The 26,648-nt window shown below is 43.0% G+C and overlaps 1 protein-coding gene across 7 annotated transcripts in view; it reads right to left on the reverse strand.

Moving 5' to 3' along the window:
- The window catches only part of MGAT5 (alpha-1,6-mannosylglycoprotein 6-beta-N-acetylglucosaminyltransferase), a 330,034-nt gene that overhangs the window by 130,026 nt on the left and 173,360 nt on the right, over nucleotides 1-26,648 (reverse strand). For all 7 annotated transcript variants that reach the window (XM_039229960.1, XM_039229959.1, XM_039229962.1 and 4 more), the window contains 2 exons: nucleotides 6,506-6,582; nucleotides 5,345-5,434 (listed from right to left, as the gene is read on the reverse strand). In XM_039229960.1, coding sequence (XP_039085891.1) covers nucleotides 5,345-5,434; nucleotides 6,506-6,582 — 167 coding nt within the window. The remainder of the gene's footprint in view (nucleotides 1-5,344; nucleotides 5,435-6,505; nucleotides 6,583-26,648) is intronic.

The raw sequence follows: 26,648 nt of genomic DNA on the forward strand, positions 1-26,648 counted from the left end.
CGGCTCGCAAAAACAGACACAGAACATAAACTGCCCGATGATGTGGAAATGCAAGGCTGCCTAATGAATCATTCGCTCACTGCCACCACTCGGAATGGCTGAGCACCTGGTTTTCACAACTTAACGTCCTCAGGAGAATCAGGGCTGTTGCTCTTTTTGAAGAAGGGTATCAAAACTTTGAGTATTCAAAAACTAGCAATGAAGATTCATTAATGCAAACTAGCTAAATTAGAGCCATATATTTCAAAAACAATGGGCTCGGAGCATAGATGTGAATGCAAAGTCAAAGGCAATAAATCACTTACTTACCAGAGTTTAGTTTGCCTTTGATATGAAGGGGCAACAGTAACGCAAAGTGCAGAAACACTAAGCACTTGACCTTTCTGAGCTGCTCTGTTACCCTGAGTTGGGGAAAGGTTTAAATAAGGTTGTGTATTTGAGGTGTCTGGCATACAGTAGGGCTCAGTAATGTTTCATTCTTCTCCTAATGTCTTCCACCAACCAAGGCAATGCCTAGACTCCTTACCACCACACCTAGTCCCTAGGCCAGTGTCAGATACAGAGCAAGCATCTGTGGGAATAATGTGGGGAAATATTGATGGCTGTACTTTCTGGGATTTACTAAGAAAGACGTGTAGACTGCAACTTGGTGAGGGTACAAGCGGAAGTTTATAGCCCCATAATTCAGTGGAAGTTGGCACATGGAGACGACCCAGGGAAAGAAAAGTGAAGGCAGAATGCCATCTCCTAGGACTGCGCTGAATTTCAATGCCTCAGTTGAACTGGTGACTGACCCCTGTTACTTTACGTCCTTTTTTGTATCTGTCAAAGTTCTGAGGTTAAACAGAAACAGAAACCAGAACAGGCTCTTCAATAAGGGAAGGAAAGAGGAAAAGCCACTGGTACATCTGTTGATCAAGTAACAAATCAGATGAAGATGTCTCTCCTCATTGTTTTGCCAACTGCAAGAGAAACCTGGCATACGATACGTGGTTAGATGAAGTAACAAAAAAGAACGAAGCTTTCAAGAAAGCAAGAGGGAAAACAAAACAAAACAAAAGCCAAGACCAAAAACCAGATGCTGTCCAGGATTTTAAAAATACTAGCACAGAATTAATTGGTTTTAAAGAAATCTTTTTTTTTTATTTATTTATTTCTAGGAGAGAGAGAGAGAGAAAGCGTGAGCAGGGGAGGGTCAGAGAGAGAGGGAGTCACAGACTGAAACAGGCTCCAGGCTCTGAGCTTGCAGTCAGCACAGAGCCCGACGCGGGGCTCGAACCCACGAACCGCGAGATCATGACCTAAGCGAAAGTCGGACGCTTAACCGACTAAGCCAACCAGGCGCCCCCAGAATTAATTGGTTTTAGAAACCACCTCCAGTCATTTCAAATTAACAGAAGCAGGAGTGCTGTCGTTCCAGAGGGCCAGCTCACAGAGCCACTGCAAACAGAAGTGTCACAGGCAGAGAAAAGGAGTCACGGGGAATCGCTGACTTTCTCTGTTACCAGAAGTCAAAGGGTCTAAAATTAAATTAGAATGATGAATGAGAACCAGAAATTGGTTCTAATTATAAAACAAAATCAAGTTCGCAGAGAAAATGTCCCTGTAACTGAGCTCAAATAATGACAACATCGAAACCCATAAAAGTGCCGACCATGTTTACGGAATGTCATCTATCTGCCCAACCCTATTCTAACCATGTTCCCATATACACTCAGGAATCCTCACGGTGGGCTCCTTTAAACACAAAGTTAAAATCACTATTTTCTAAAGGAAGAACATGAGGCACAGAGAGGATAATTAACTTTTCCCAAAGGACATTGTTTAGAAAGCATCAAAAACAGTCTGAGGTCAGGTATGAGGCTCCGTGGCAGGATTTCCCATCCAAGAGGCCACTGTGGTAGAGTTCTCCCTCAACTCTTACAGAGTGCCTAGGAAGATGCTATGATAAAATGTGATTTCTTTTTTAAAGGCCAGAGTTCCAAGGTTACTTTCAGATGTAAACTGAAAGCGTTTCGTAGTTCTGTCCACAGGGAAATTCTCTCCAACCTCTCCTGGCTCACCACCACCTGTCTCCATTCTTCCTCTTCCATTAGACTCGTAATGAATGCCTATGTTGGTGCCAAGAAAACTCATTCTCACCAAGTGCTGACATTCAACCTGTCTCAGGGAGGTTCAAGAAGTGCTCACTGAACTGAATTCAGCTGAGCAAGAAGAAAAGCCTGATCATCTGTGTAAGAAGAATGAGGAAAGGTGAAGAAAACACCATTCCAGACTTTGGAAAGGGGAAAATAAATAGTTACAGGTTTTGAAATGAAACACCTGGGCTCCAGTATTAAGACTGTATCAGGGCGCCTGGGTGGCTCAGTCAGTTGAGCGTCTGACTTCAGTTCAGGTCATGGTCCCTCATGTGTGAGCTCACGTCCCACATCGGGCTTGCGGCTGTCAGTGCAAAGCCCACTTCTGATCCTCTGTCCCCTTCTCTCTGCCCCTCCCCTCCTTATACTCTCTCAAAAAGCGATAAACATTAACAGAAAGAATATATGATTCATCCCATCTTGCACTGCCCAGTCTGTCCCACACTCATTGGAACCTCACTTTTCTCTCGCCTTAGTGACCCCGTTCCATTGCTGTGAGGTGGGTTAGATGGTGGTTTCAAAGGAAGGGAACTAGGTCATAAATAATCGCAGTCCCTTTCCATCTGGACTATTCTCCCATTCCTTCCGGGCTCTGGCTCGGGAGATGGAGGGAAGGCCGGCGCAGGAGGGAATTCTCTACCTGTAGCTCAGCCGGGCACCCAGCATGCAAACTCTCGGGAAGGTGTGAAATCAGCCCCGCCTGTCAATCAGGGAGTACAGTTGGACGCTGGCTAAATTCCATCAAGTAGAAAGGGGAAGGAAATTTTTGAAAATTAAACTGAATGAGGAACCTTTTCCTTAGGGCTAGAAGGGTGCTTCTAAACCGACTTCTCACTGGAGTGCAGGTTCACCCAAGGCCCTAGGCCTTACTCCTCCGGAGAAGGAAATGAGAAGGTGGGGCACAGGCCAGCCCAGCCAAAAAACACACTCAAATCAATGCTACAGAACTAACTTGCTGGCAGTCTGCTAATAAGGAGCATCACACAACCAGTAATCTGGGCTTTTAATTTCTAAGAGGTATTTTAACTATCCTTAGCTCTGAGGCTTTTCATGATGGCCATGGGGTGGCCGTGGTGTGACCACATTAAAAAAAAAAAAAAGTTCCAGTGGATCTTAACAAGGAAAGTGACATAAAGGTAAAGGAAAGAGGAAAATCCCACAGCATTCAGGGCCACAGGCCCTGTGGCAAAACTGCTTTGGCCTCCATCCCCCAAAGCTGTCCCGTTACCTTGTGACAGAAGAGAGGTGCCTGAGTCCCACACGAAAGACTATGGCAAACGCATGTCATTAGCCTCAAAACAGAGGCATTCTCCTTCCTGCGTGGCAGCAGCAGGGAGCTGTTATTAACTACTGGTCAAACGGCAACGGCGCACTCAAGGGCACACGCTCTGGAATTCGCAGGCACCCATTTCACCAGCCCCTCGGGCTGCCTTTGTCCATGAAGGGAAGCAGGGAAGCCAGCTTTCGAGCCTCCACTCAGGTCTTCCCTGTACTTGCCCCATGCGGTCTTGACTCTACCCACCTCTACCATTTCGTTCAAGGTAAAATGAAAATCATCAAAGCCAGGGACAAACAAATTTCAGGTGGTCTGTAAAATGTCCTGCAACCCTTTTTAAAAAAAGCTGCAATTTAAATTCAAGGGTAGAAATGAAAAAGAAGCTCTGATAAAAAGGTAAAAGGAAATAGCTCAGCCTATAAGCAAATTGCTAACTCAGCCAGTAGGCCCAGGAAAGGATGCTCCATATCACTCATCAAGAAAATGCAAACCAGGGGCGCCTGGGTGGCTCAGTCGGTTGAACACCCCACTCTTGATTTTAGCTCAGGTCATGATCTTACAGTTCATGGGATTGAGCCCCCCACATCAGAGTCTGTGCTTGACAGCATGTATTCTCTCTCCCCGGTCTCTCTCTCTGCCCCTTCCACATACACACACGCACGCACACACGCGCGCGCGTGCGCACACACACACTCTCTCGCTCTCGCTCTCTGTCAAAATAAATAAGTAAACTTTGAAAAAAGTTTAAAAGGAAATGCAAACCAAAGCCACAATGAGATACCGCTTCACATCCGTTAATATGGTTACTATCAAAAAACAGAAAACAACAAGTGCAGAGAAACTAGAGGCCTCGTGCATTGCTGGCGGGAATGACTATGGAGCAACCACTTTGGAGAAGTTTGGTGGTTCCTCAAAAAAAATAAAAACAGAATTGCCATATGATTCACCCATTCTGCTTCTGGATAAACATCCAAAAGAACTGAAAGCAGGGTCTCAAAGAGCTATGTGTGCACCCATGTTCATAGGAGCACTATTCACAATGGCCACAAGGTAGAATCAACGCAAATATCCATCAATGGATGAATGGATAGATCAGCAAAACGTGGCACATAACACACTGTAGTATTACTTGGCCTTAAAAAGGAAGGAAACTCTGACATATGCGACAACACAGATGAATCTTGAATTCATGGTGCTGAGGCAAGGCAGCCATAGAAAGACAAATACTGTATAATTACGTGAATAGTGAGAGCAGTCAAAAGCAGAGAGACAAATTAGAACGGCTGTTTCTGGGGACAGAAGGAAGAGGGAATGGGGCGTCATTGTTCAATGGGGAGAGTTTCAGGTGTGCAAGATGAAGTGTTCAGAAGGTGGATGGTGACGATGATCGTAGAGCAGTGTGAATGTGCTTAATTCTACCGACCTAGACATGTAACGGTCAAGATGGCAAATGTTATGTTACATGTACTTGACTAGAGTTTTTTTTTTTTTTAGTTTTTATTTTGAGAGAGAGAGAGAGAGAGAGAGAGAGAGAGGAGGAGGAGGAAGGGAGTGGGGGAGAGGAGCAGAGAGAGAGAGGGAGAATTCTCAAGCATGCTCCACGCTTAGCACGGAGCCTGACATGGGGCTTGATCCCACGACCCCGGGACCTGACACAAAAGCTAGAGTTGGATGCTCAATCAACTGGGCCACCCGGGCGCCCCTATTTTACCAGATTGTTTCTAACTGGGGAAAGAAAATGTCAATACCTACATTAGCCTGTTTTCTTCCCTCAAGGGAAAAAAAAAATCCCCCTTTAGTAGGGCAGGGGAAAGTCATGACAAAGGGGACCACAGGTCCACTGTGTAAAAACAATATACAAAGTCCAGGCTCAGCCACACAACAGTCTAACCCCACATTTCCACACCCTAAAGCCAAAGAAGCAACTCACCTCACTGAGGTAAATAAAGAAAGAGCAGGTGGACCCATCCACTCCGTACTCTGCGTAGCAGGGATCCGAGCGCCACATATCTTTCATCCACTGCAACAACAAGAGCCAGGTAAGGATGTCTACGAGCAGACCGCTCACGGCGGCCCTGCACATCCGATGACAGAGAGGGGTATGAAGGGCAAGAAGTGAATGGCTCAGACTGGGGCCTGACGTTCACCGTCAGTGAGCTGAGGTCAGGACAACAGATGCCCAGTTTCCAGATGACCCACAGGTAGACCCCGGCTTGTGCTGGGCCTTCGCAGAGGTGCTCAGGGTAGAGGAAGGCCGTGAGACACAGCAGGCAGGGAAGACCAGGACCGGCAGTGGCCAGGTGAGTTTTATCAAGAGCAACTGCCTAATGGGACCCTTGCATCAAAACCCCATTTGCCTGGAGAGCTACAGTTTCTTAAGCCCCAGTACAGGTCCTAGAAGAGACAGCATGAATGAGAGCAGGTGTGCAAGGTATAAATGGCGTGCGTGAGTCCCAAAGAGGAACCACGTTAATGCTTCTGGGGTTTGCTCTCGCCATCCTAGGCATACACTGGAACCAAGACTTTTCTCTGAAAACTAGGGAGTAGGGTTGTGGCCTCCCTCTGGGCAGGCCATATAAAAAGGATATTAAAAAAAAAAAAAAAAAAAAATCCTAAGAGTGAAAGAAAGAATGCCCAAGTGTTACTCAGCTGCAAATGCAAATGTGACATTTAAATCACAATCTGGAGACCTCCTAGCAGGGGCCTGGGGACTGAGGGAGAGGGAAGTTGGACTCTATATAATGGCAGCTCCTTGTAAATGGCCCTTGAAGGATCACCTGCTGGAGGCTGGGAAAGCCAGGGGGAGGCAGCTTCAAAGACCCAGCAGGCGGCCAAAGTGGCCCAGGCTCTTTCAGTCTGACCAGTTAGAGCCACTGTGGGCTGACCCCATGAAGCTGGCATAAGCACAGGAGGGTTGTCATGGCCACAGCCCCAAACTGGCAGGACTGAGGCATCCCTTTGATGACTCCCTTAAAGGGCTTGCTTGCCATCTGTATTGCTGGGGAATTAGAGAGAGGGGAGGGGGGAGAGGAAGAGGGCGTTGGCAAAGACAGAAGATGAAGGGAATGTATAGGCTTTACTTGGGCCTTACCTTGATTTTCCCCTCGCAGTGGGGGTAGCCATCCATAGGAGGCAATACACATTTTTCTTGAGCTCCATTAATGATATCTGTAAAGATGAAAGAGAACAAAGGTTACCATAAGTTTATGAAGCACAAACCTAGCATCTTTGCAAGCAGTGGGCAGGGAAAGAAAGAGAAACAGGAAAGTCCATACTGGGAGCCATGCTCTGACCCGTGGAAGCCCTCCAGTTGCCAACAGGTGCAGCTGGTCTGCAGGGGGGAGCTGAGCCAAGAACAACCCACCTGTAAGATGGCCAGAGACCCACGATGCTCATGGCACAGCTTGAAAGGGTGAGCTACCCCAACCAGAGGGCTTGCTTAGAAATTTGCAATTGGACAAGAGAAACGAAACAACTGGGCAGCAGGAGATGAAGCCAGGAGATTGGAAAGGACCCCGAGGGCCATGTCAGGCCATGCAGACAAACTGAGGTCAGGAGCACCTTTCACAACATGTGCTTGAGCAGAGAGCAGCTGGCAATAGCCAGACAAACACTGCACAGGAGTAGAAAGCCACCAGGCACATCAGCGAGGTACAGCGTCTTCTGGATGTGGTTCTTCCATTTCTGCAAAGATCTCCCTACGCCTCAAATATTCATCACCATAAACTCCCTTTCTATTAGCGAGCTCTAGTGGATTCCTATTCCTTTTGATGACAGAGTCAGAACAAAAAAGAATGCCTTCGATAAGCTTACTGTTTAGTGGTGGACAACAACCACTAAACAAGAGTGTAACAGACATTAGGTGAGGGCGGGCCACGAGAAGGACACCCACCCCAGTCTTTAGGGTCAAAGAAGGCTATCTGGATGTAGTGACATGTTAGTGGAGATAACAAGATGAAGCAGGAGCACACCAGGTGAAGGGGTGAGGTAGAGATGATGTTCAAGGAACTGGGGAGGCTCCAAATGTAAGGATGCGCGCTGAGCGGAATGCAGAAATGGGAAGTACTGAGTGGCAGGAAAGGAAATCAGGCAGGGACCAAACCAGAAAGGCTTCAAGCAAGCGCCCTGATAAAGACTTTATTTATTTTTCAAATATTTATGAGAGAGAGAGAGACAGAGAGAGAGAGACAGAGAACACAGGGGAGGGGCAGAAAGCAGGGGAGAGAGGATGTGAAGGCAGCTCTGCACTGACAACAGACAGCCCAATTCGGGGCTCGAACTCATGAACTGCAAGATCATAACCTGAGTCAAAGTCAGACACAAATGGACAGAGCCACCCACGTGCCCCCGCCCTGATAAAGACTTTAAGCCAAGGGCATGGCAGGGCACTGAATGCTTCTAAGAAAGGAATAATTAAGATCAGCCTTATGTTTAGGAATGACCATTTTAGCTGAAAACTGGGACAGCTCCAAACCTACATGCTGCTCTTTGGGGACCAACTGTGTTTTCCAGACATGCTTGGAAATGCCACGACTGATAGTTTTCTATACAAAGTACTAATGAGAAATTAGGTCCCAAACCACTGTATCGTTTGACAGTGGAATTCAACCGATGTTGGTGGCTGCTGGGACTAAAACATAAGTTCTATCTGTCCCTTGACAATTCGTTCTTTTGACAGTCTGAAACAGACATTCTTCACCTCTGGATTCAGAGCTCTCATGACCATTCCACCTGCCACCTGGATAACTAGAGCATAAAATCAATACCTTCCTTCTCACAGACTGGAGGCAGTTGTCATTTAATAGTGAACATGGACGATACTTAGCCTGTCAGAGCTTCCGTTTCTCTGTTTGTTAACACGGAAATACCTGTACCGCTATTTCATCCAGCTCTTATTAAGTACGTTACTATTTGTAAAAAGTCTAGTCTGGCACTCCCAGCAGCTGACTCTCACCACAGACCACAGCAGGCACTTAAAAAAGTTGGCATTTGCTATATAATTCCATGCCCCTTACACTCTATCGAAGAAAGCAGTATTTCAAAAGCACAGATCTGACATTCTTTGTGTTTTTGATATAAATGCAGACTTGAGATGGTAGATCTCTCTATAGCTCTCCTCTTTTCTCACTTGTAAGGGGCCGGCCAGCCCCAGATCACACTAACAAATGCCTCACCAACGGACAGAGATACTTTTCAGTGACTACTGATCCTATTTTCGTCTCTGATTTTGCTTGGCAACATTTACCAAGCAAATAAGTAGCACACGATCCAAGAAAGCAGAGTCTGAAAGAGCCAGGGGTTGGGGTAATGAAGACATTTAAAGGGATGCTCACGGAGAAATTCCCTCCTCCTTTCACACGCTATAAGCACTACACCAGTTCCAGACATTCAGAGCCAGAAATTATGGAAAGCAGAGACTATAGGGTCACAGGTATGACAGCGTGGAGTGAAAAGAAATTACCAGGTGGTGACATAAACCAATAGGACCACAAAGGCCTGCAAGCAAAGCCTGGTTGCTGACAGTGTGGGTCGTTTCCATAAAGGGTTTCAAGGAATAACAATGTGTTATGCCAAGGGTTGGCAAATCTTTGCTCCAAAGGACCAGAGAGTAATTATTTGAGGCTTGGCAGGCCACACTGTCTCTGCCACAACTATGCCACTCTGGATTATAATAGGAAAGCAACCACATATAATAGGGGAATGAATGGGTGTGGCTGTATTCCAACCTAACTTTCTTTCCAGAAATAGGCACAGCCTCTCTATTTGCTCTGCTAAGAGAGCCACAAAATGAGGATCCGAGGTGCTGCAAATGCAAAGACCTACTGAAAGGACTCTCCTGAGGGCTGCTGTAGGCATTCCTCTGCCCCTACCCTTTCTCCATCTAGTTGAAGCCTCTATCTTATAGACCCAGCTCAAGATTCACCCACCGAAGGGGGCGCCTGGGTGGCTCAATTAATCTTCCATCTTCGGCTCGGGTCATGATCTTGCGGTTTGGGGGTTCGAGCCCCGTGTCGGGCTCTGTGCAGACAGCCAGCTCACAGCCTGGAGCCTGCTTTGGATTCTGTGTCTCTCTTTCTGTCTGCCCCTCCCTTGCTTCTCTCTCTCTCTCTCTCTCTCTCATATAAATAACATTAAAAATTTTTTTAAAAAAGATTCACCCAGCAAAAAATTAGGCCTAATCCCTCCTTCCCGTGCCAAACCAGAATTTAGTTAGGATTTAGTGCTGCCTCCCTGCTCAAGTCTCTCTTGCTGCAGTGAGCAATCTCGTTCTTTCCTCCACCTGTGCCTACCTGCCTCCTAGGAGGACATTCACCTGACATTCAACTGATGTTCTCCCAATGTCAATTTGTTTAATGGTGAAAGGATAAGGAGGAAAGAAAAGAAAGATGATAATGTAAGCAGAGAGGCTCAGCCCTTACTACTGTTCAGGATTCAGTCTCATCCCTGACCCTCCCGAGCCAGCCCAGGTTGCATCTTTCTTCAAAGCCTTCACCTCTGCTCTTAGCATATTACACTGTCCACCAGGTGTTACACAAGAGGCAGACTGCCTAGGCATGAAAACTGTGTTGTTTTATCAGTCATCTGGACCCACACAGTGCAGCAGGGGCTTGGATACTGGGTTTAATCTAAGAAAACACTTCTTGGGGAACCTGGGTGGCTCGGTCAGTTAAGTGTCCAACTTTGGCTCAAGTCATCATCTCACAGATCATGAGTTCGAGCCCCACATGGAGCTCTGTGCTGACAGCTCAGAGCCTGGAGCCTGCTTCAGATTCTGTCTCCCTCTCTCTCTGCCCCTCCCCTGCTCGCACTCCGTGTATCTCAAAATGAACAAACATTAAGAAAAAAGAAAACCCTTTTCTTATGATCAAAGACGCTTACCACTCAGGAAGAACACATGTGCAGGAGGAGCAGAGGCGGCAGAAGAGGTCATAAACACACAGTGAGCAAGTGTTCCTGTCAAGTGTGGAGAGTCAAGTTCTCCGTGACAGTCCCCACATTGCACATATGCTTACGGAGAGATGTGCTGAGACAGTGGCATTTTCAATAAATATTTGGAAGCGACAGAGACAAAGAGACATGGAATCAGACACAGAGAGGATTTTTACTCATGCTTCCCCGCCTCTGGGGAAGGAAGGAGACGGCACAGACAGGCTTAGAGACAATGAGAACAGAAATAGGTGCTATAGGAAACGAAGATGGGGGCTAACTTCTCAGGTATCACCTGCCTTTTTAAGGTGCTGATACATACATGGTCACATTTTTTACTAACCACAGCCTCCTGAAAAGGAAGGCAGTGACCTCATCTTATAGCTTGGAAAGGAGAATCTTTAAAATCCTCAACATGTACCTCCAAACTCAGCCCACGGTCACCAGGACTGTGTCTCAAATACCCGCTGCCTGCCACATGCTGAAATGTCAAAGCTGTATCCTTACAAGAAATGGCTGCTCCCTCACGGAGCTCCTCACGGTGTGGGGGCGAAGGGATCTCACATGACAGAGCAAGACACACGTTAGCTGAGCCAGCCTCCAGGAAGGCGGGCCAGGCCCCCCAGTGCTGTGGCCCAGTGCCCGACACAGCACCTGGCACACTGCCGGCTGCACAGAACTCTTCTCAACCAACATATGGACGAATGTAACAAAGGAGTGAAAAGCTCAAGTTCCAGAGAAGGGAAGAGGGGAGACAGAAGAAAGGGGGTAGGGGCTCCTCATGTAGAGTAACTGTACCAGGAATTCCAAGTTTTGGATTACACATCAATAGAGGTAACAGAATTTGGGTTTGACATCAGAGAAAATGGCGGCAATGAAACAAGAGTCATTTTGGAATCAGGGAGTGGGACGTGGCCTGGGCCCCATGTGAATTACTGAAATTCACACCTTACTGGATTTCAAAAAGAAAGGTTTAGGGTTTTGTGAGATATAGAGCACACATGTCATTGCATTTTAAGTCAGATGCAAGATCTACTGGGTACCGTACAGGATCCTTTTATGTTGTAGCTGCTCACTTCAACACACGTACATGGAGAGGCTGTTGTGTGCTTTTTACAAACATCAACTACTAACTATGCCACCTCATCAAACACCTATGTTAAAGTTAATGATAAGTGCTCTTTACTGCTGAACAAGAAAAATCTAGAAATATATATTTTAAAAAACTATTGTCAGGTGTCATCTTTAATACAGAGTGTATCAATGCTCCTAGGCGGTGCTGTATATAAGATTCTGGGCAATGATGATTAAGTGAGGACATGGAGGGGACAGAGAGAGAGACAGAGAGACAGAGAATCAGAGAGACAGAGAGAGAGAGAGAAGAAGTGTTCATAAGTGAGTCCCACACAGAAGATGGTTATTTCAGAGTGAAACCAAGAAAATGGATTCCTCTGTCAGTGCTCAGTTTTCTATATATTAATTATAGCAAAGATGACTAGTGTTTGAAATGGCACTTGTCGTCAAGTATCCAACACCGGAGAACACTTATTGAACAGTACCATTTACTCTGGATCTAGAACTGAATATGCATCTGATAAGTTAAGGATGTCTGATTCCATCGGAGCTATTTTATAGGGATGGGGGAAGGAAAGTTAAGAAAAAAGAAAAAAACAGGAGGTTTAAAAAAAAAATCCCAGAAACCTATCTGTCCACCCCAGGAACTTTTAGAGAACTGAGCTCCGTCTCCTGGTCCACTTCCTTTGCCAAAAGCTCAGATAACCATCTACGTGAGCGAGGGCTCGACTCCGCCCAAAGGCACCCCACACATATTTCCTCTCAAAAGATAAAGGGTCTCCAGTGATTGCGTTTTGTGTGTAGGACAAGGCAGCGTTTCTCTCAGAACACCTGATAGGAACACACAGCTCGCGTTATCAGATGGCCCCAGCAGAGCGCCCGCGTGTGCACGCCGCTGGCCCAGCTGTTCTCGCCAGCTGGGAACTGACTCCATTCTGCGCTCAGCCTGGAGACGAGGCTCCTGCCAGCGCTTCCATCAGCTGGCCTGGCTTCAGGAGCTAATAGCAATAAATCGGACAGAAATCAGCCACGGTGAAATATAATCTCCCATTAAAAATGACCTCACCAGTCATTCTCAGCTTGGCAAATATTCATTTAGGGCCATTTTACATTTGCATTATAAAAAAAGTGATTTGATTTCTATAACTGAGTCATTCCAGGCCCAGGGTTCACAGCAACAGGAAGCTCTCTGCCCACCGAAAGGAGCTGGGGACAATAGTGGATAATGGGCACAACTCACTCACAGACACTGAGGGATATATACTGGGCACCTTGAAAAGAATGGCATGTATTTTGTTTTTTAACCTAGAAATACAATCACTGTACCATAAATTTTTATAGTTGCAAGGGACTTCTGAAGCCCTATCAGCAAACTTGATGTTTCCTGATGCGTAAAATCAAGGTTTACAGAGACGAAGTGCTTTATTCATTCAGTAATTAAGGAAAACTCATTAAGCATCTCCCATATGTAAGGTATTCTACTTGTTCAAGATGGGCCTCTGTCTTCTAGTCAAGATTATTTCTATCACACTGTTCCTAGGTACTAAAAGGCCCACCACTACCGTTACCACCACCTTCATGTTCTACACAGGAAATCTCCAGTCAACAAGACTGAAATGACAAATTCTTACTCCTTGCTACACCTCCAAGGGCCTTGTAGTCTTGCTAAATGCCCGTAGCTCAGGGCTGCCCACGTACAAATGCTACGGTCGTCATGCAAGTCGATGAGAAAATGTACAGTTTCTCCAGGTACTTTTCAAGAATGGATCTAATATGGAAAAAGAATGCAGCTGTGAGGACCATGAAAGCACAGTAACAGCCAAAAATCCGAGAGTATTTATGCTGCCCTTTGTCATAGCCTCTCACCTCTTTTTTTTTTTTTTACAGGATTATTTGCCAAACAAAACTTTTAAGCCAACATTAATAAGGTTTTCTGTGTTGTTGGTGAAACAGAATTAAAAAGACGACCTTAGCATTAAGATTTCCACTGTGAGTGGTAGTCTATAAAAATGTCACACGCACGCATGTGCGTACACATGCACACAGACCCACACACACACCACCCCTCCATTTTGATAATGCCTCAGGCACTTACTATTCATAAAATCATGTCAGATTCCTAGGAATATTCAGGCAAAAAAGGGTGGTTATCACACACCTAGGAGCACATATGTGTAGTGGGCAGAAAAGCTGCCAGTGACAAGAAAAAGAAAGTTTACCATCATTAGTCATCAGGCAAACGCAAATCAAAACCACAGTGGGATACCATGTCAGCCGGTGAAAAAGCTATAATTAAAAACTCAGATAGTAACAAGTGTTGGCAAGGATGTGCAGAAATCGGAATCCTCAGACACTGCTGGCGGGAATCTAAAATGGTGCAGCTACTTGGGAAAACAGTCTAGAAGTTCTTTCAAAAGCTGAAAATAAGAGTTACCATCTGACCCAGCAATTCTGCTCATTATGTACACACCCAGGACAAATGAAAACGTTCTGTCCACACAAAAACTTACACGCACATGTTCACAGTAGCATGATTCAGAAGAGCCAAAAGTGGCAACAAACCCAAATGTTCATCAGGTGGTGAATGGACAGACAAAATGTATCATAGCCATGTGACTGACAATTATTCGGCCATAAAAAGGAATGACATCTTGATTTGTGCTGCAACATGGATGAACCTTAAAAACACTAAACTAAGTCTAGGAGGGCAGTCACCAAAGACATACAGTTTCATATGTAGGAAATGTCTAGAAAAGGCAGATCTATAGAGAGAGAAGTAGATCGGTGCTGGCGTAGGGTTGGGGGAAGTAGGGGTTGGGAGGGGGGAGTGAAAATTCACAGCACAGGTTCTCTTTCTGGGGTGACAAAAATGTTCTAAAATTGTGGCAATGTGGCTGCACAACTCCATGAATATACTGAAAGCCATTGAAATGTACACTTTAAACAGGCGAATTTTATGGTATGCAAATTATATCTCAATAGAGCTGTTACCAAAAAATCCTTTATAAAAACTCAAAGTGCCACTGGTTCATTCAACAAAGACTGCACCTACATGGGCATCTGTAATGCTTTTGGATCCTTACTAAGAAGTGCATGCAGGAATACAAAGTCATCTTTACCTTGAAGGAGTCTAAAATATAACTAAAACTCCAACAGAAAGGATAGTTAACATACTGTGCAATTCAGGATAAGGTCCGGCGACACGGACCATAGCTGTGCAGGCAAGCAGAGGAAGAAGCGGACTGCAGCGGCCACCACTTCTCAGGCCCCTTGCCATTCTCTCAGCTCTCATCTCCCTTCATGCCACTGCAACAGAATTTTTAGCTGAACCACCCAGTTAGGGCCTCTCTTGCAGCTCAGTGGGACTATGTTCATGGCTAAAGAGATGGGAGAGGAACTTATCAGCCATCTCCAAGTTCAGGACAATCTGCATGACTGAATCGAGAGTTCTGACCCACCTTCTGTGGGCTGGAAGATGGACACGCAACGGCCCAGCAACATGGGGGATCGGGAATCCTGACAGCCGGTGGAGAGCAGCCCCGTGGCGGGCCTGGATTGCTTGTTAGTGGATTATCATGTGAAAGAGAAACCACCCTGTCTCATTTGAACACTGCACTTTTAGGTCTCTTTGTTACAGGAGCTTAAATTGTTTGTGAGGTCATCAGCAGACAAGTGGGGTTTCTGTTGAGCTTTAAAATACAAGTGGGAATAGTCAGGAGGGAATATGAGAGCTGAGCAGAGATGAACAGTAATCACAACGGCCAACGTGGACAGAGCACCGACTACGCCCTCCTAGAATTCCTTCCTGTGCATTATCTCATGTCCCCCTGCCAGGAAGCCCAAGCAATAAATGCATGTAATCCCCATTTTAAAGTAGAAGACACTGAGGCCCAGAGAGATTAAGCAACTTGGCAAAGATCGCAGAATAAATCAGCCCTTCTTAACTCTCTCTGTACATTAAAATCACTTGGGGAGCTTTTAACAAGATACCCCGCCCTTCCAAGGTTGTGATTAAATAGTCTGGGGAATGCCTCGGCCACTGTCCCTTTTTATGCTCCTCCCACCTCAGATGACTCTAATGGGCAGCCACCATCAGGAATCCGTCGAGTAAATGGTAAGATAAGGTAAGGACACTGAGGAGGAGGAGAGGCCAGAAGTGGAAACAGATTTTCACCTCATATTCCAACTCCCAGAATGTTCTACCAAGAGAGCAAATCCATCCAGTGGGTAAGCGTTACCAATCAATCATCAATGTCTGAGAAGATGGGGAGAGCGGAGTAGGCAGAGGATGCAGGGCAAGAAAGAAGGTTGGAAAGGCAAGCCAGCACGTCTTGCTACCAAACGGTGAATTCTAGTTTCAGAGAACATGACTCGCCGCCATGGGACACAGGAGGATGGCTGCGCGCACGTGCAAAGCCGCGTAGAATGGTGTGGGGAAGTACCTGAGAGTCTCTGAGTAGAGAAGCAACATGTCGAAAAATACGAAATAATTAAAAAAAATAAAAGGGGCACCAGCCACAGTTTAAGAATACAATTTTGACCACAGCACTCTAAAAGATACTAATGCAAAAAGTCTTCAGGAATAGAGTTTATACTTAAAGTGAGTTGTCATCAAGGATCAAAATGGGTCTTTTGCTGGCCAGGAAGCTCAAGATGTTTTCCAACATAGGGCTTATGAAGACAGTAGTCAATGTTCAACCCCTCCTTCTCATTGACAGCAGTTTCTAATGTCTTTCTTAAACTGCCCTTGACAATGTCATTTTCATTTAATTAAACTCTTACTGGTGCCTACTTTGTAAGTAAGTGGTAAATCCTTTGCAAATTTTCACATGTATTTCTAAGAGGACAAGGCATCAGTCAGCCTCTAAAGTTAAAAGGCCATAAAAATCTGTGCTCTCTACTCTTCAAACGGTAGATTAATCCTCTCAAAAACTGCCATCATGGCCACCATGCTGGATGTCATCTCACCATGGAGCAACGTGCTCCTGGAGGTGGCATGATACAACATCCCAAGACAGGGCAGCACTGCTGCGTGATGTTATTTTCAAGCCCTTGACCACATCCCAGCCTCAGCTGTGGAAATGGCAGAAAAGGTAAGTAAAAGATTTGCACTGTAAAGGGCAGAGCTGGAAGGGTCATCTAAGAGACCTTGGCAGGGAGTATCTCTCTGCCACTGACCAGCTGGACCACCTGGGCAAGTTAGTGAACTATCGTGAGTCTACGTGTCGTCATGCAATAAAGTCAGCAAAACCTTGTGCATCTGAGTTACCACTTCTGTGCCAGATATTATGCCTGGTATTCATTCTACTGCTCACGTCACCCTCAGAACCACCTTCAAAGTCAAATGTGGAATGCCGAGGGAGCTAAAACCATGAGCAAGAGAGACGGCCTCCAACACACTGCAATATCCCCACACCAGCGCTCATTCACTCAACTCACTTGAGTATTTCTTCAATACCCGTGCCCTGCTGACATATATGCCTTATGTCTGTGTCGCCCATCTCTGATTGATTTTATGTCACAATGTTTGGTAGAGTGTGAGATCCAAGCAGTGATTAAAATGCTGTGGATTTATGGAAGGAAAAAAAGTTCAAGTCTTTTGAAATAAATAGCACAACACTATGTACTATAGATTCTAATAGCTCTGGGATTAGAAAATAAAACTGAGTTTGCAATATGATTTGGATAATCAGAGTTCTTTTTATGCATAAATCTACATGTATTCATTTCTATGCAAATGCCATATTCTATAAGTTTATACTTAATTTCTGCTACAATTTCTTCTGCAACAAAATGTTCTTCAGCACTATAAGTAATATAAGGTACATAAAATATTCCACATGGGTATGTGCATGTATACACACATACATACACACACACACATCCCTATTACAATAAATGACTATAATAGTCACTAAATTGGAAGAATGCTAGTTTTTATACATGAAAAGGAAAAGAAAGAAAAAAGAAGAACAAAAAAAAGTCATACTGGTATCATATTTCCAGGAAAAAAAGTTTTGGTAGGTAATATTTTTCAAAATAAGATACCATACTGACAGATTTTGGTGTATCCCCATTTGTTAATTTATGTTTAAGAAAATATACTGGGAAGTAGGTGACAGTCATTAAAAATTCAACATTATTACACTTGCAAAACTACATCAAATATTCAAGTTGGGGACCTAAGGTGATTTTTACACCCATTTTTTCCGAATAAGCAAGGTAGGACACAGCCCTTACTTACTGGAAAAAATAACTCAACTTGCCCTTCTCACATGAAGTTGACTGGTAGAGGAAAGGAAGCGTAATGTCCCACCCTCCTGGAACAGCAGCATGCCCCTGGAGCGTAAAGTGTCCGTCACTCGCTTTATCCCCTCCAAATACAGATGATTCCATTTTTTGTCTAAAACAGGTGACTTAAGCACAGTTCATACATTTCTGACTGTTTCTCTCAAATTGCCAAAGATGCTTGGAATTTGGATTTTCTTAGGGAACTAGAGAAACGTATACACAGTGTGTGTGTGTGTGTGTGTGTGTGTGTGAGAGAGAGAGAGAGAGAGAGAGAGAGAGAGAGTCTGTGTGTCTGTGTTTCTTCATTGAAACTGAAGAAGAAAGGAAGAAATACAGAGTTAGTAACTGTGGGAGATGGGCTAGGCTATTTTAATTGTACAAACTGTCAAAAATTGGTATTTTCTTTCCACATTACACCATGACCCTTCTTTGAATTGCCTGTCACAAGCCTTGATGCAGCTGCTGGTAAAGGACAGAGATTCTAACTGGCCACCCAAGACATCTACAGGGAACAAGGAAGTATTGTGATTATTCTTTATATAAGCCATCAAGATAAATTTTTGCTTTCGCTCTTTCATAGGAACTGAAGTTTTCATTTTGTTTTGGTTGCTTGGTTTTTAGCATAGAAAACAAATTATAAGTTAATTTAGAATTAAGATGACACCCTGACAGTAAGTTTAGGGTACTGGAAAAAAGAAGCTGAAAAGTCAAAACAAGAAGCTCAAGTCCCAGAATACTGAAGGTGTAAGTTTGAAGAAAGGCCAAGAGCTGCTTAATTTTTAGGTCTCACTTGATTTACTCAAAATTGCATGAAATCTTCTAGGCCACTGGCATGAAATCTACATGCTCTTCCTGCTAGATAGGTGCTTGGCTAGGGAGGTCTCTTAAAAATCAGGCTATCTTACAGCTTAATTCCTTTTACCTCTCCTAGCCCTTAGCAGGGTTTTCTTCCCGGGGAATGGAATCATTAGACCATATAAGTGTGGACAATGATACTCAGCTTATCAAGTGGAGAGAGTAATGTGCATATTCTTAAATACAGTGTTACCCTGAGATGCTACTCTTCTACTCAACAGAAAAGGCTAGTAAATGAAATGCAAAGGTTTTCAAATGCCTGGGAATTTGTTTCAGGAAGGGGTCTATCCCTAGACTGGAATTTCGTTTTTAATTCAGTCAGCTCTTGGAGGGTTGTCATCTTCTAGTGATGGGACTACTATTTGAAGATCTCCCTCAGAAGACCTGTCCCACCATGCCAGTGTCCAAAACAAACTGCATTTGCTCATTTACTCCCTAGCCAAGGTGTCCAGGACAGAGGGAGGGGCACACTCTCCTTGCCAACCTAGAAATGGTGGTTAATGTATCAAAAGCAAAAAAGACCTGGCCCACATACCAAGGGGCAGGAGAACGTCAGAGCAGTGACGGGAAAATACTTCAAAGTGTTTGCTGGCCATGGCCGACTACTCAACCACCCTACGGAACAATAACTAGGTCATCAATTTAATTTGGGGTTCTTTATAAAACAAAGCTGAGAAATTATACTAGCAATCATAGAGAAGCTTACCCTGGCATAATCTTCCCACAGATAATACTTATAGTAAGACAATGAAGAGGAAGGAAAAGAAGCAGACATTACAAGGAATGCGATCCTTAAAAGAAGTGAACTGAACTGCACTGGATAAGATCCACATTTATATAGCTTTACCCTTGAGGGGGAACTCTCTGTCTGGGCGGTGGGAGAGGACTAGAAGGTAAGTAAATGGTTACTGTCTTAGGATTATGTTTGGGCAATCAGGGTAGCCAGCACTTGAGATAGGATATTCCCAAAAAGAGGGAACCAAAGAAGGGGAGCCCTAAAATCTGCATAAAAACTACCCTGAAATCTCTGAATTGCCCCATAAGAGAGCATTTGTAGGAGAGACTCCATGGACAGCTCTAAAGGTATTCAAAGACTGAGCTGCTGTGTACTGAAGGGGAGTCTGAATTTGAATCCTCACAATACAGAGGGGTTTAGTTAACATTTCAGACCTTCCACTGAAACCCTAGAAAGGCCTTGCACCAGCTCCAGGACTTAGACTTTCATCCTAAGACTAGTATGAAAACTGAAACAGAGATACCCAACCAACTATAAAATCAAGTCTTGCTAAGTTCAAGGGAGTAAGTCAGCAATTTAACTGCTGGCCAGAACAGAAATCAACACTCTTCCGAGGAAGATAACAGAATACAGCCACGCTCCAATGTATCATTATTATGTCCAATATATAATAAAGAATTAGCATGTAGGCAGAGACAGGAAAAAGTGAATCAAAGTAAAAAAAAAAAAAAAAAGCAGTAAACAAAATATATCCCAAGATGATATAAATGTGGCAGTTAACAAAGAAACTAAAGCAGCCATTATAAATTTGACTAAAGACAAAGAAAGGAATGCTTGAAAAAAGAGAGAGAAATCCCAGAACTGAAAAGTTCATCATCTAAAATGGAAAAATTCACAGAACAGAATTAACAACAGTTTGGAGATGCGAAAGAAAGGATCAATCAACTGAAAACAAATGGAAATTATTCAATCTGAAAAACAGAGACAATAAAGACTAAGGAGAAAAACAGCAGAGTCTTAGGGACCTGTCAGACAACATCATGTTGGCTCAACTCTGTTTAAATGTGTGCCTGCTGGTAAAAAAGAGAGAAAATGGGGAAGAAAAATCCTTAAAGAAATGATAGTCACTTTCCAAAGGTAGTGAAAAACATGAACTTTAGATCCAATATCTCGACGAAACACAAGCAACATAAAGACAATAACAATTATATTTCCTAGCATCACACTACTAAAAGCCAGATAAAATGGTGCAGAGAAAAATGAGACACATTACATAAAAAGGTACAAAGAGAGAAATGTGACCTGACTTCTCATCAGAAAAAGATGGAAGCTAGAGAACAAACAGTATTTCTGAAGTGCTGAAAGAAAACTACCATCAACCTAGAATTTTCTACCAGCATTGTTTATCTCTGCCCTTGAAAAATGCTGGCCCCACAAAAGCCATTTTCAGATAAGTAAATGATGAGAGAATTCATGACCAGCAGACCTGTATGGTAAGCAAGACACAAAATAGTTCTCTGTATGGAAAGGGAAATACCATCAAATGGAAATTGAGAATTGTAGAAAGGAATGAAAAGCCTCATAAGTGCTAATACAGGGGAAAACATCAAAGACTATCAGTTTTCCTTCTCTTAATTTCTTTTATCAGTTGATGGTCTAATGCGAAAGTCATAATAGGGTATAGAGAGGTTTAAAACATTTGTCAAATATTTAACAATAGCACAAAGTTGCAGGATTAATGGAATTAAACACAACGTTTATAAATAGTAACCCTAGGTCGACTGTGATAAGTTAAAAAGGTATATCAAAATCTCTAGAACAGGGGACAGCAAACTACAGCTTAGAGGCCAAATCTGGTCCTCTGCTTTATTTATTTATTTTGTAAATAAGCTTTAATGAAATACATCCACGCCATTCATTGATACACTGTCTATGGCTGCTTCTATACTACAGTGGCAGGGCCAAACACCTGTAACAGAGATCATCGGTCCACAGAGCTAAAATATTTATTATTATCTGGTGCTTTGCTGAAAAAGTTTGTCAACCCCTTTTCTACTCAGTCCTTTTGTCAGTGTGACTATTTGCAGATTTTTCTTTTCTTTCTTTTTTTTTTTTTCTTTTTGGTATCTAGGAGGTGGAGAAGCAATTTACTTCCACCCAAATCTCCTTCATTTCAAGGCACAGGGCCACAGCTTCTATAGAACATCCACATGCCCAGGTCAGAGGCAAAAAATAAAAACAAGAGGTGTCACTACTGTCATCATGGGCTCCAGTTAGTCTTCTGGGTTCTAACAGGTTCTTACTTTATTTAACATATATCCTCGCTTCTTGGCTGCCTAGCCTGCATTTCCAGCTCTCGGGTCAGACACAAAGACATACAGCAACTGTTAAACCAGCTCCTGCTACTGTGTAAGGTCAAAGCCCTTTGACAAATTCCTTAACAGACACACTTATGTGGGCATGTCCGTGAACACTCCCCCCGCCAAACACACACACAGCCCCTCCAAGTGTTCTGCTTCTCTGTTTAATCCCGACTAAGAGACAAATTAACAAAGCCAAAGTTGGTTCCTTGAAAAGATGATTAACGTGTACAACCCTTAGCAAAAGTGATCTTAAAAAAGAGAAAGCATACATGAGCAATATAAGCAATTAAAAGAGGATGTTACTACAAGTCATACAGATGTTAAAAGAATAAGGGAAAATTATGAACAACTTACGGGAATATAGCCTGCTACTTAGAAGAAATGATGAGCTTGTGTGTTTCTGGCGGCGTTATTCCTAATAGTCCAAAACTGGAGATGACTACATGTACATTATCAAGAAAACAGATAAATCAAATGCTGTATTCATAAAGCAGACTACTACTCTGTGATTTTAAAAAGTCCTGCTGATATAGGCAGCAACATGGATGAATTCTCAACAATATTTGCTCAAAGAAGCCAGACACAACAAAATGTTTATACTGTATGATTTCATTTTCCTGGAGCCCAAAAACAGACGCAATTAATCTATGGTGATAGAAATCCGAACAATGCCTGTCTATGGGGGATGGACAGTGAATGGAAGGAAGCATGAGGGAACATTCTGGGGTGATGAATATGCGCTGTATCTTGGCTGCAGGGCTGGTTTCATGGATATACACATTGATCAAAACTCATCCAATGACGCCTCTTAAGATGTGTCCCTTGCATTACATGTAATTTTGCTCTCACATAAAAATTAAGCTAAGTTGCTTTAAAAATATATGCTTCCTCTGTGTTTGAGGAATACAGACAAAGGAATCTGATTTTCCTTTGCTGACCTCCACTAACCCTTTGCCAAGAACGTTCAGAAGGCAATGCTCATTCTCCAATAAGCTCATATGTATCTTAAAGCACCTCTAACAATTGTACCTTCAATGGCCTGAAGTGGACTGAGCTATGCTAGGGGCCCCCTCAGTTTACACAGGTTAAACAAAGCACAGAGAGAAGGGACATTTAATCTTTATTCTGGAAATTATAATCTCAGAGCTCAGTACAATCTGTTAGTAAAGTATTTTTCTCAATTACTGACTGCATCCAGGGGTTCCTTATTTGGAGTGGACTAGTTAATGGAGTATTTAACAGTGCTCAGCCTGCAGCTTAAGAGGGGTTTAAATACCAGCTTCTGCTCTAAAACGTAGCCATGTGTGTGTAGAAAGAGTCAACAGTCCTGGGACATGATCACCCGAAAGACACTTACAGAGGAAACTTGCGATGTCACTCCTCCCTGCCTGTAGCCTTTGACAGAAATCACTTGACTTCAGTTTATGATGTGCAAGCTGATTTCTCAGCCTCTCTGTGGTATGTGGGTTCCTTCCTCTCAAACTAAACACCTAAGGAAGTACTGAAAAGGGAAGAGAGTCTAAGTGAGGGAAACAGGAGTAATTAGGAATTTTTCATTTTTCAGCAATCATACAGAAATTAACCGAAGGGTCAGAGAACAGTTGCTCCTGCAAAAGTTACAGTGAACAACCAGTCCTGGGAGGAATGAATCTCAGTTCGCTAGAACACAGATACAAATTTAATCGTAACTTCTGCCACCTACCTGCAGATCAAAAGGCAATCACTATACATCATATCACCAAGAGAAAGAATAAATGCCGTATGGTCATTTCAATAGATGCAGAAAAAGCATCTGACAAAGTACAACATCCATTCGTGATAATAACCCTCAACCAAGTAGGTTTGGAGGGAACACACCTCAACATAATAAAAGCCATATATAAAAAACCAAAGACTAACATCCTCAGCGGTGAAAAACTAAGAGGTTTTCCTTTAAGATCATGAGTAAGACAAGGATGCCCACTTTCACCACCTTTATTCAACATAGTACTGGAAGTCCTAATCACAGCAAGCACACAACAAAAACAAATACAAGGCATCCAAACTGGGAAGAAAAAAGTAAAACTCGCTATTTGCAGATGACATGACACTATATAAAGAAAACCAAAAAAAATTCTAGAACTGATCAATGAATTCAGTAAGGTTGTAGGATACAAAATCAACATACAGAAATCCACTGCATTTGTATACATTAATAGAAACAGCAGGAAAATAATTAAGAAAAAAATACCATTTATAATTACACCGAAAAGAATAACATGTCTAGGAATAAACTTAAACAAGGAGGAGAAAGACCTGTACTCTAAAAACTATAAAGCACTGACGAAAGAAACTGAAGACACCACAAACAAATGGAAAGATATCCCATGCTCATGGTCTAGAACAAGAAATATTGTTAAAATGTCCATTCTACCCAAGGATACCAACAGATTTAATGTCATCCCTGTCAAAGTATCAACAGTATTTTTCACAGAACCAGAACAAATAATCGTAAAGTGTGTATGGAACAAGAGAGCCCAAGTAGCTAAAGCAACCTTGAAAAAGAAGAACAAAACTGGAGATATCACAACCCCAGATCCCAAGATATACTAGGAAGCTGTGCTAATCAAAACAGTATGGTATGGCACTGGCACAAAAATGACACAGGTGAATGGAACTGAATAGAGAGCCCAGAAATGAACCCAAGATTATATGGTCAATTAATCAATGACTAAGGACCCAAGAATATGCAATGGGAAAAGATAGTCTCTTCAACAAATGATGCTGGGAAAACTGGACCACTTTCTTACAACCTATATAAAAATAAACTCACAATGGTTTAAGGACCTAAATGTGAGACCTGAAATCACAAAAATCCTAGAAGAAAACACAGAACACACAGAAATTTCTCTGACATCAGCCATAGCAAGATTTTTGAGATACGTCTCCTCAGGCAAGGGGAAAAAAGCAAAAATCAACTATTAGGACTACATCAAAATAAAAAGCTTTTGCACAGTGAAGGAAGCCATCAACAAAAGAAAATAAAACAAACCCAAGAAAAATACCAATCTACTGAACAGGAGAAGGTATTTGTAAATGATATATCCAATAAGGGCTTGCTTATATCCAAAACATACAAGGAACTTCTACAACTCAACACAAAAAAATAATCCAATTTAAAAACGGGCAGAAGACATGAACAAACATTTATCTAACGAAGACATCCAGATGGCCAAGAGATGCATGAAAACATGCTCAACAGCACATCATCAGGGAAATGCAAATCAAAATCACAATAAGACATCACCTCATACCAGTCAAAATGGCTGGTATAAGAAAGACAAGAAATAAGAAGTGTTGACGAGGATGTGGAGATGAACTCTCGCGCACTGTTGGTCGGAGTGCAAACTGGTGCAGCAATTCTTAAAAACAGTATGGAGGTTCCTCAAAACATTGATAATAGAATTGCCATATGAGCCAGTAATCCCACCACTGGGTAATTATTCAAAGAATACAAAAACACGAATTCAAAAAGATACATGTACCCGTAAGTTTACTGCAGCTTTACAATAGCTAAATCATGGAAGTAACCCAAGTGTACCCATCGATAAAGGAACAGATGAAAAATATGTGGGGGTGGGGGGGGTGTATACAGCATTGAATATTACTCAGCCATAAAAAAGAATGAAATCTTGCCAATGCAACAACACAGATGGATCCAGAGAGTATTATACGAACTGAAATAAACCAGAGAAAGATAAATACCATATGATTTCAGGTGGGGGCATGGGTGAAATAGGTGATGGGGATTAAGGTTACACTTATCATGATAAGCACTGTGTATAGAATTGGTGAATCTCTATATTATACACCTGAAAGTAATACAACACTGTCCGTTAAGTATACTAAAATTTGTTTTCAACAATTCAAATAATAATAAAACATAAAAGTAAAAGCCAGGATTCTAGGAACATGAAAAATAAATGTCTCATTTCTTGGACTGAAACTCCCTAGAATCATAAGAGTAGAACAGGATATTATTAAAGATAATAAAAAATTTTGTAAAGTAATCACTAATGATTTCCCTAACTATATGACAAACACTGAATGATACCAGATGAGAGATACTCACAGAGTTCCATGAACGGCAAAGAGGAGGCCAGGGAGGAGGATGCTGGGAGGAGGCAAGGTTTACATGGTCCAGGGGTCAGTGCTTCTTACAGCAAGGAGACACTGCCCAAGGAGGTTTTTTTGGGCCATTATGGGGTTAAAGACAGCTGTGAAGAAGCTTTTTTTTAATGGAGCCTTAAGAATTTGAAATTTTTAAGGAATAAAAGATGAGAGAGTGGGGAAATATTAGATGTTTATCTAAGTATTATCTTAATACTAGGTAAGAAAGGGAAAGAATTTCTACGAGTTCTTTTAGCTTTTCCTCCATTTGGCTTGCCCCTACCGCTGGGAATCAGAACAGACAGTGCAATCACCCTCATCAGTACCAGTAGTTTGTCATGCCAAAATAAGATCCTGATGCAGATGCATCCCATTTTTTTAATGTTTTATTTTTGTGAGCGAGCACGAATGGGGGAGGGACAGAGAGAGATGGGGAGAGAGGATCCAAAGCAGACTCCGCACAGACAGCAGCGAGACCGATGTGTGACTCGAACTCACAAACCGTGAGACCATGCCCTGAGCCAAAGTTGGACATTCAACTGACCGAGCCACCGAGGTGCTCCCTATTTTTAAAAATAAAACAAAATCAAAGAATTACACAAGTTTACATATAAATCTTGTATCCATTTATTCAACTTAGCGAAGGTCATTCAAGTAACTTCAATATCCAACCCAGCCTGCAGGTCTAGCTCAAATTCTCCCTTCTGTGTGAAACTTTGCAAGAATACTTCAGCTCAAGCAGATACCTGCAGGCTGCCTGTGAACTTCTGTAAAATTTTTAGTCTGTACCGCACCCTCTAAAGCTTGTCCTAATCGCCGTGTGTCTGTGTGTGCACATG

The sequence above is a fragment of the Hyaena hyaena genome, unplaced genomic scaffold (assembly GCF_003009895.1).
Source record: "Hyaena hyaena isolate Hyena2069 unplaced genomic scaffold, ASM300989v1 scaffold_41, whole genome shotgun sequence".
NCBI lineage: Eukaryota > Metazoa > Chordata > Mammalia > Carnivora > Hyaenidae > Hyaena > Hyaena hyaena.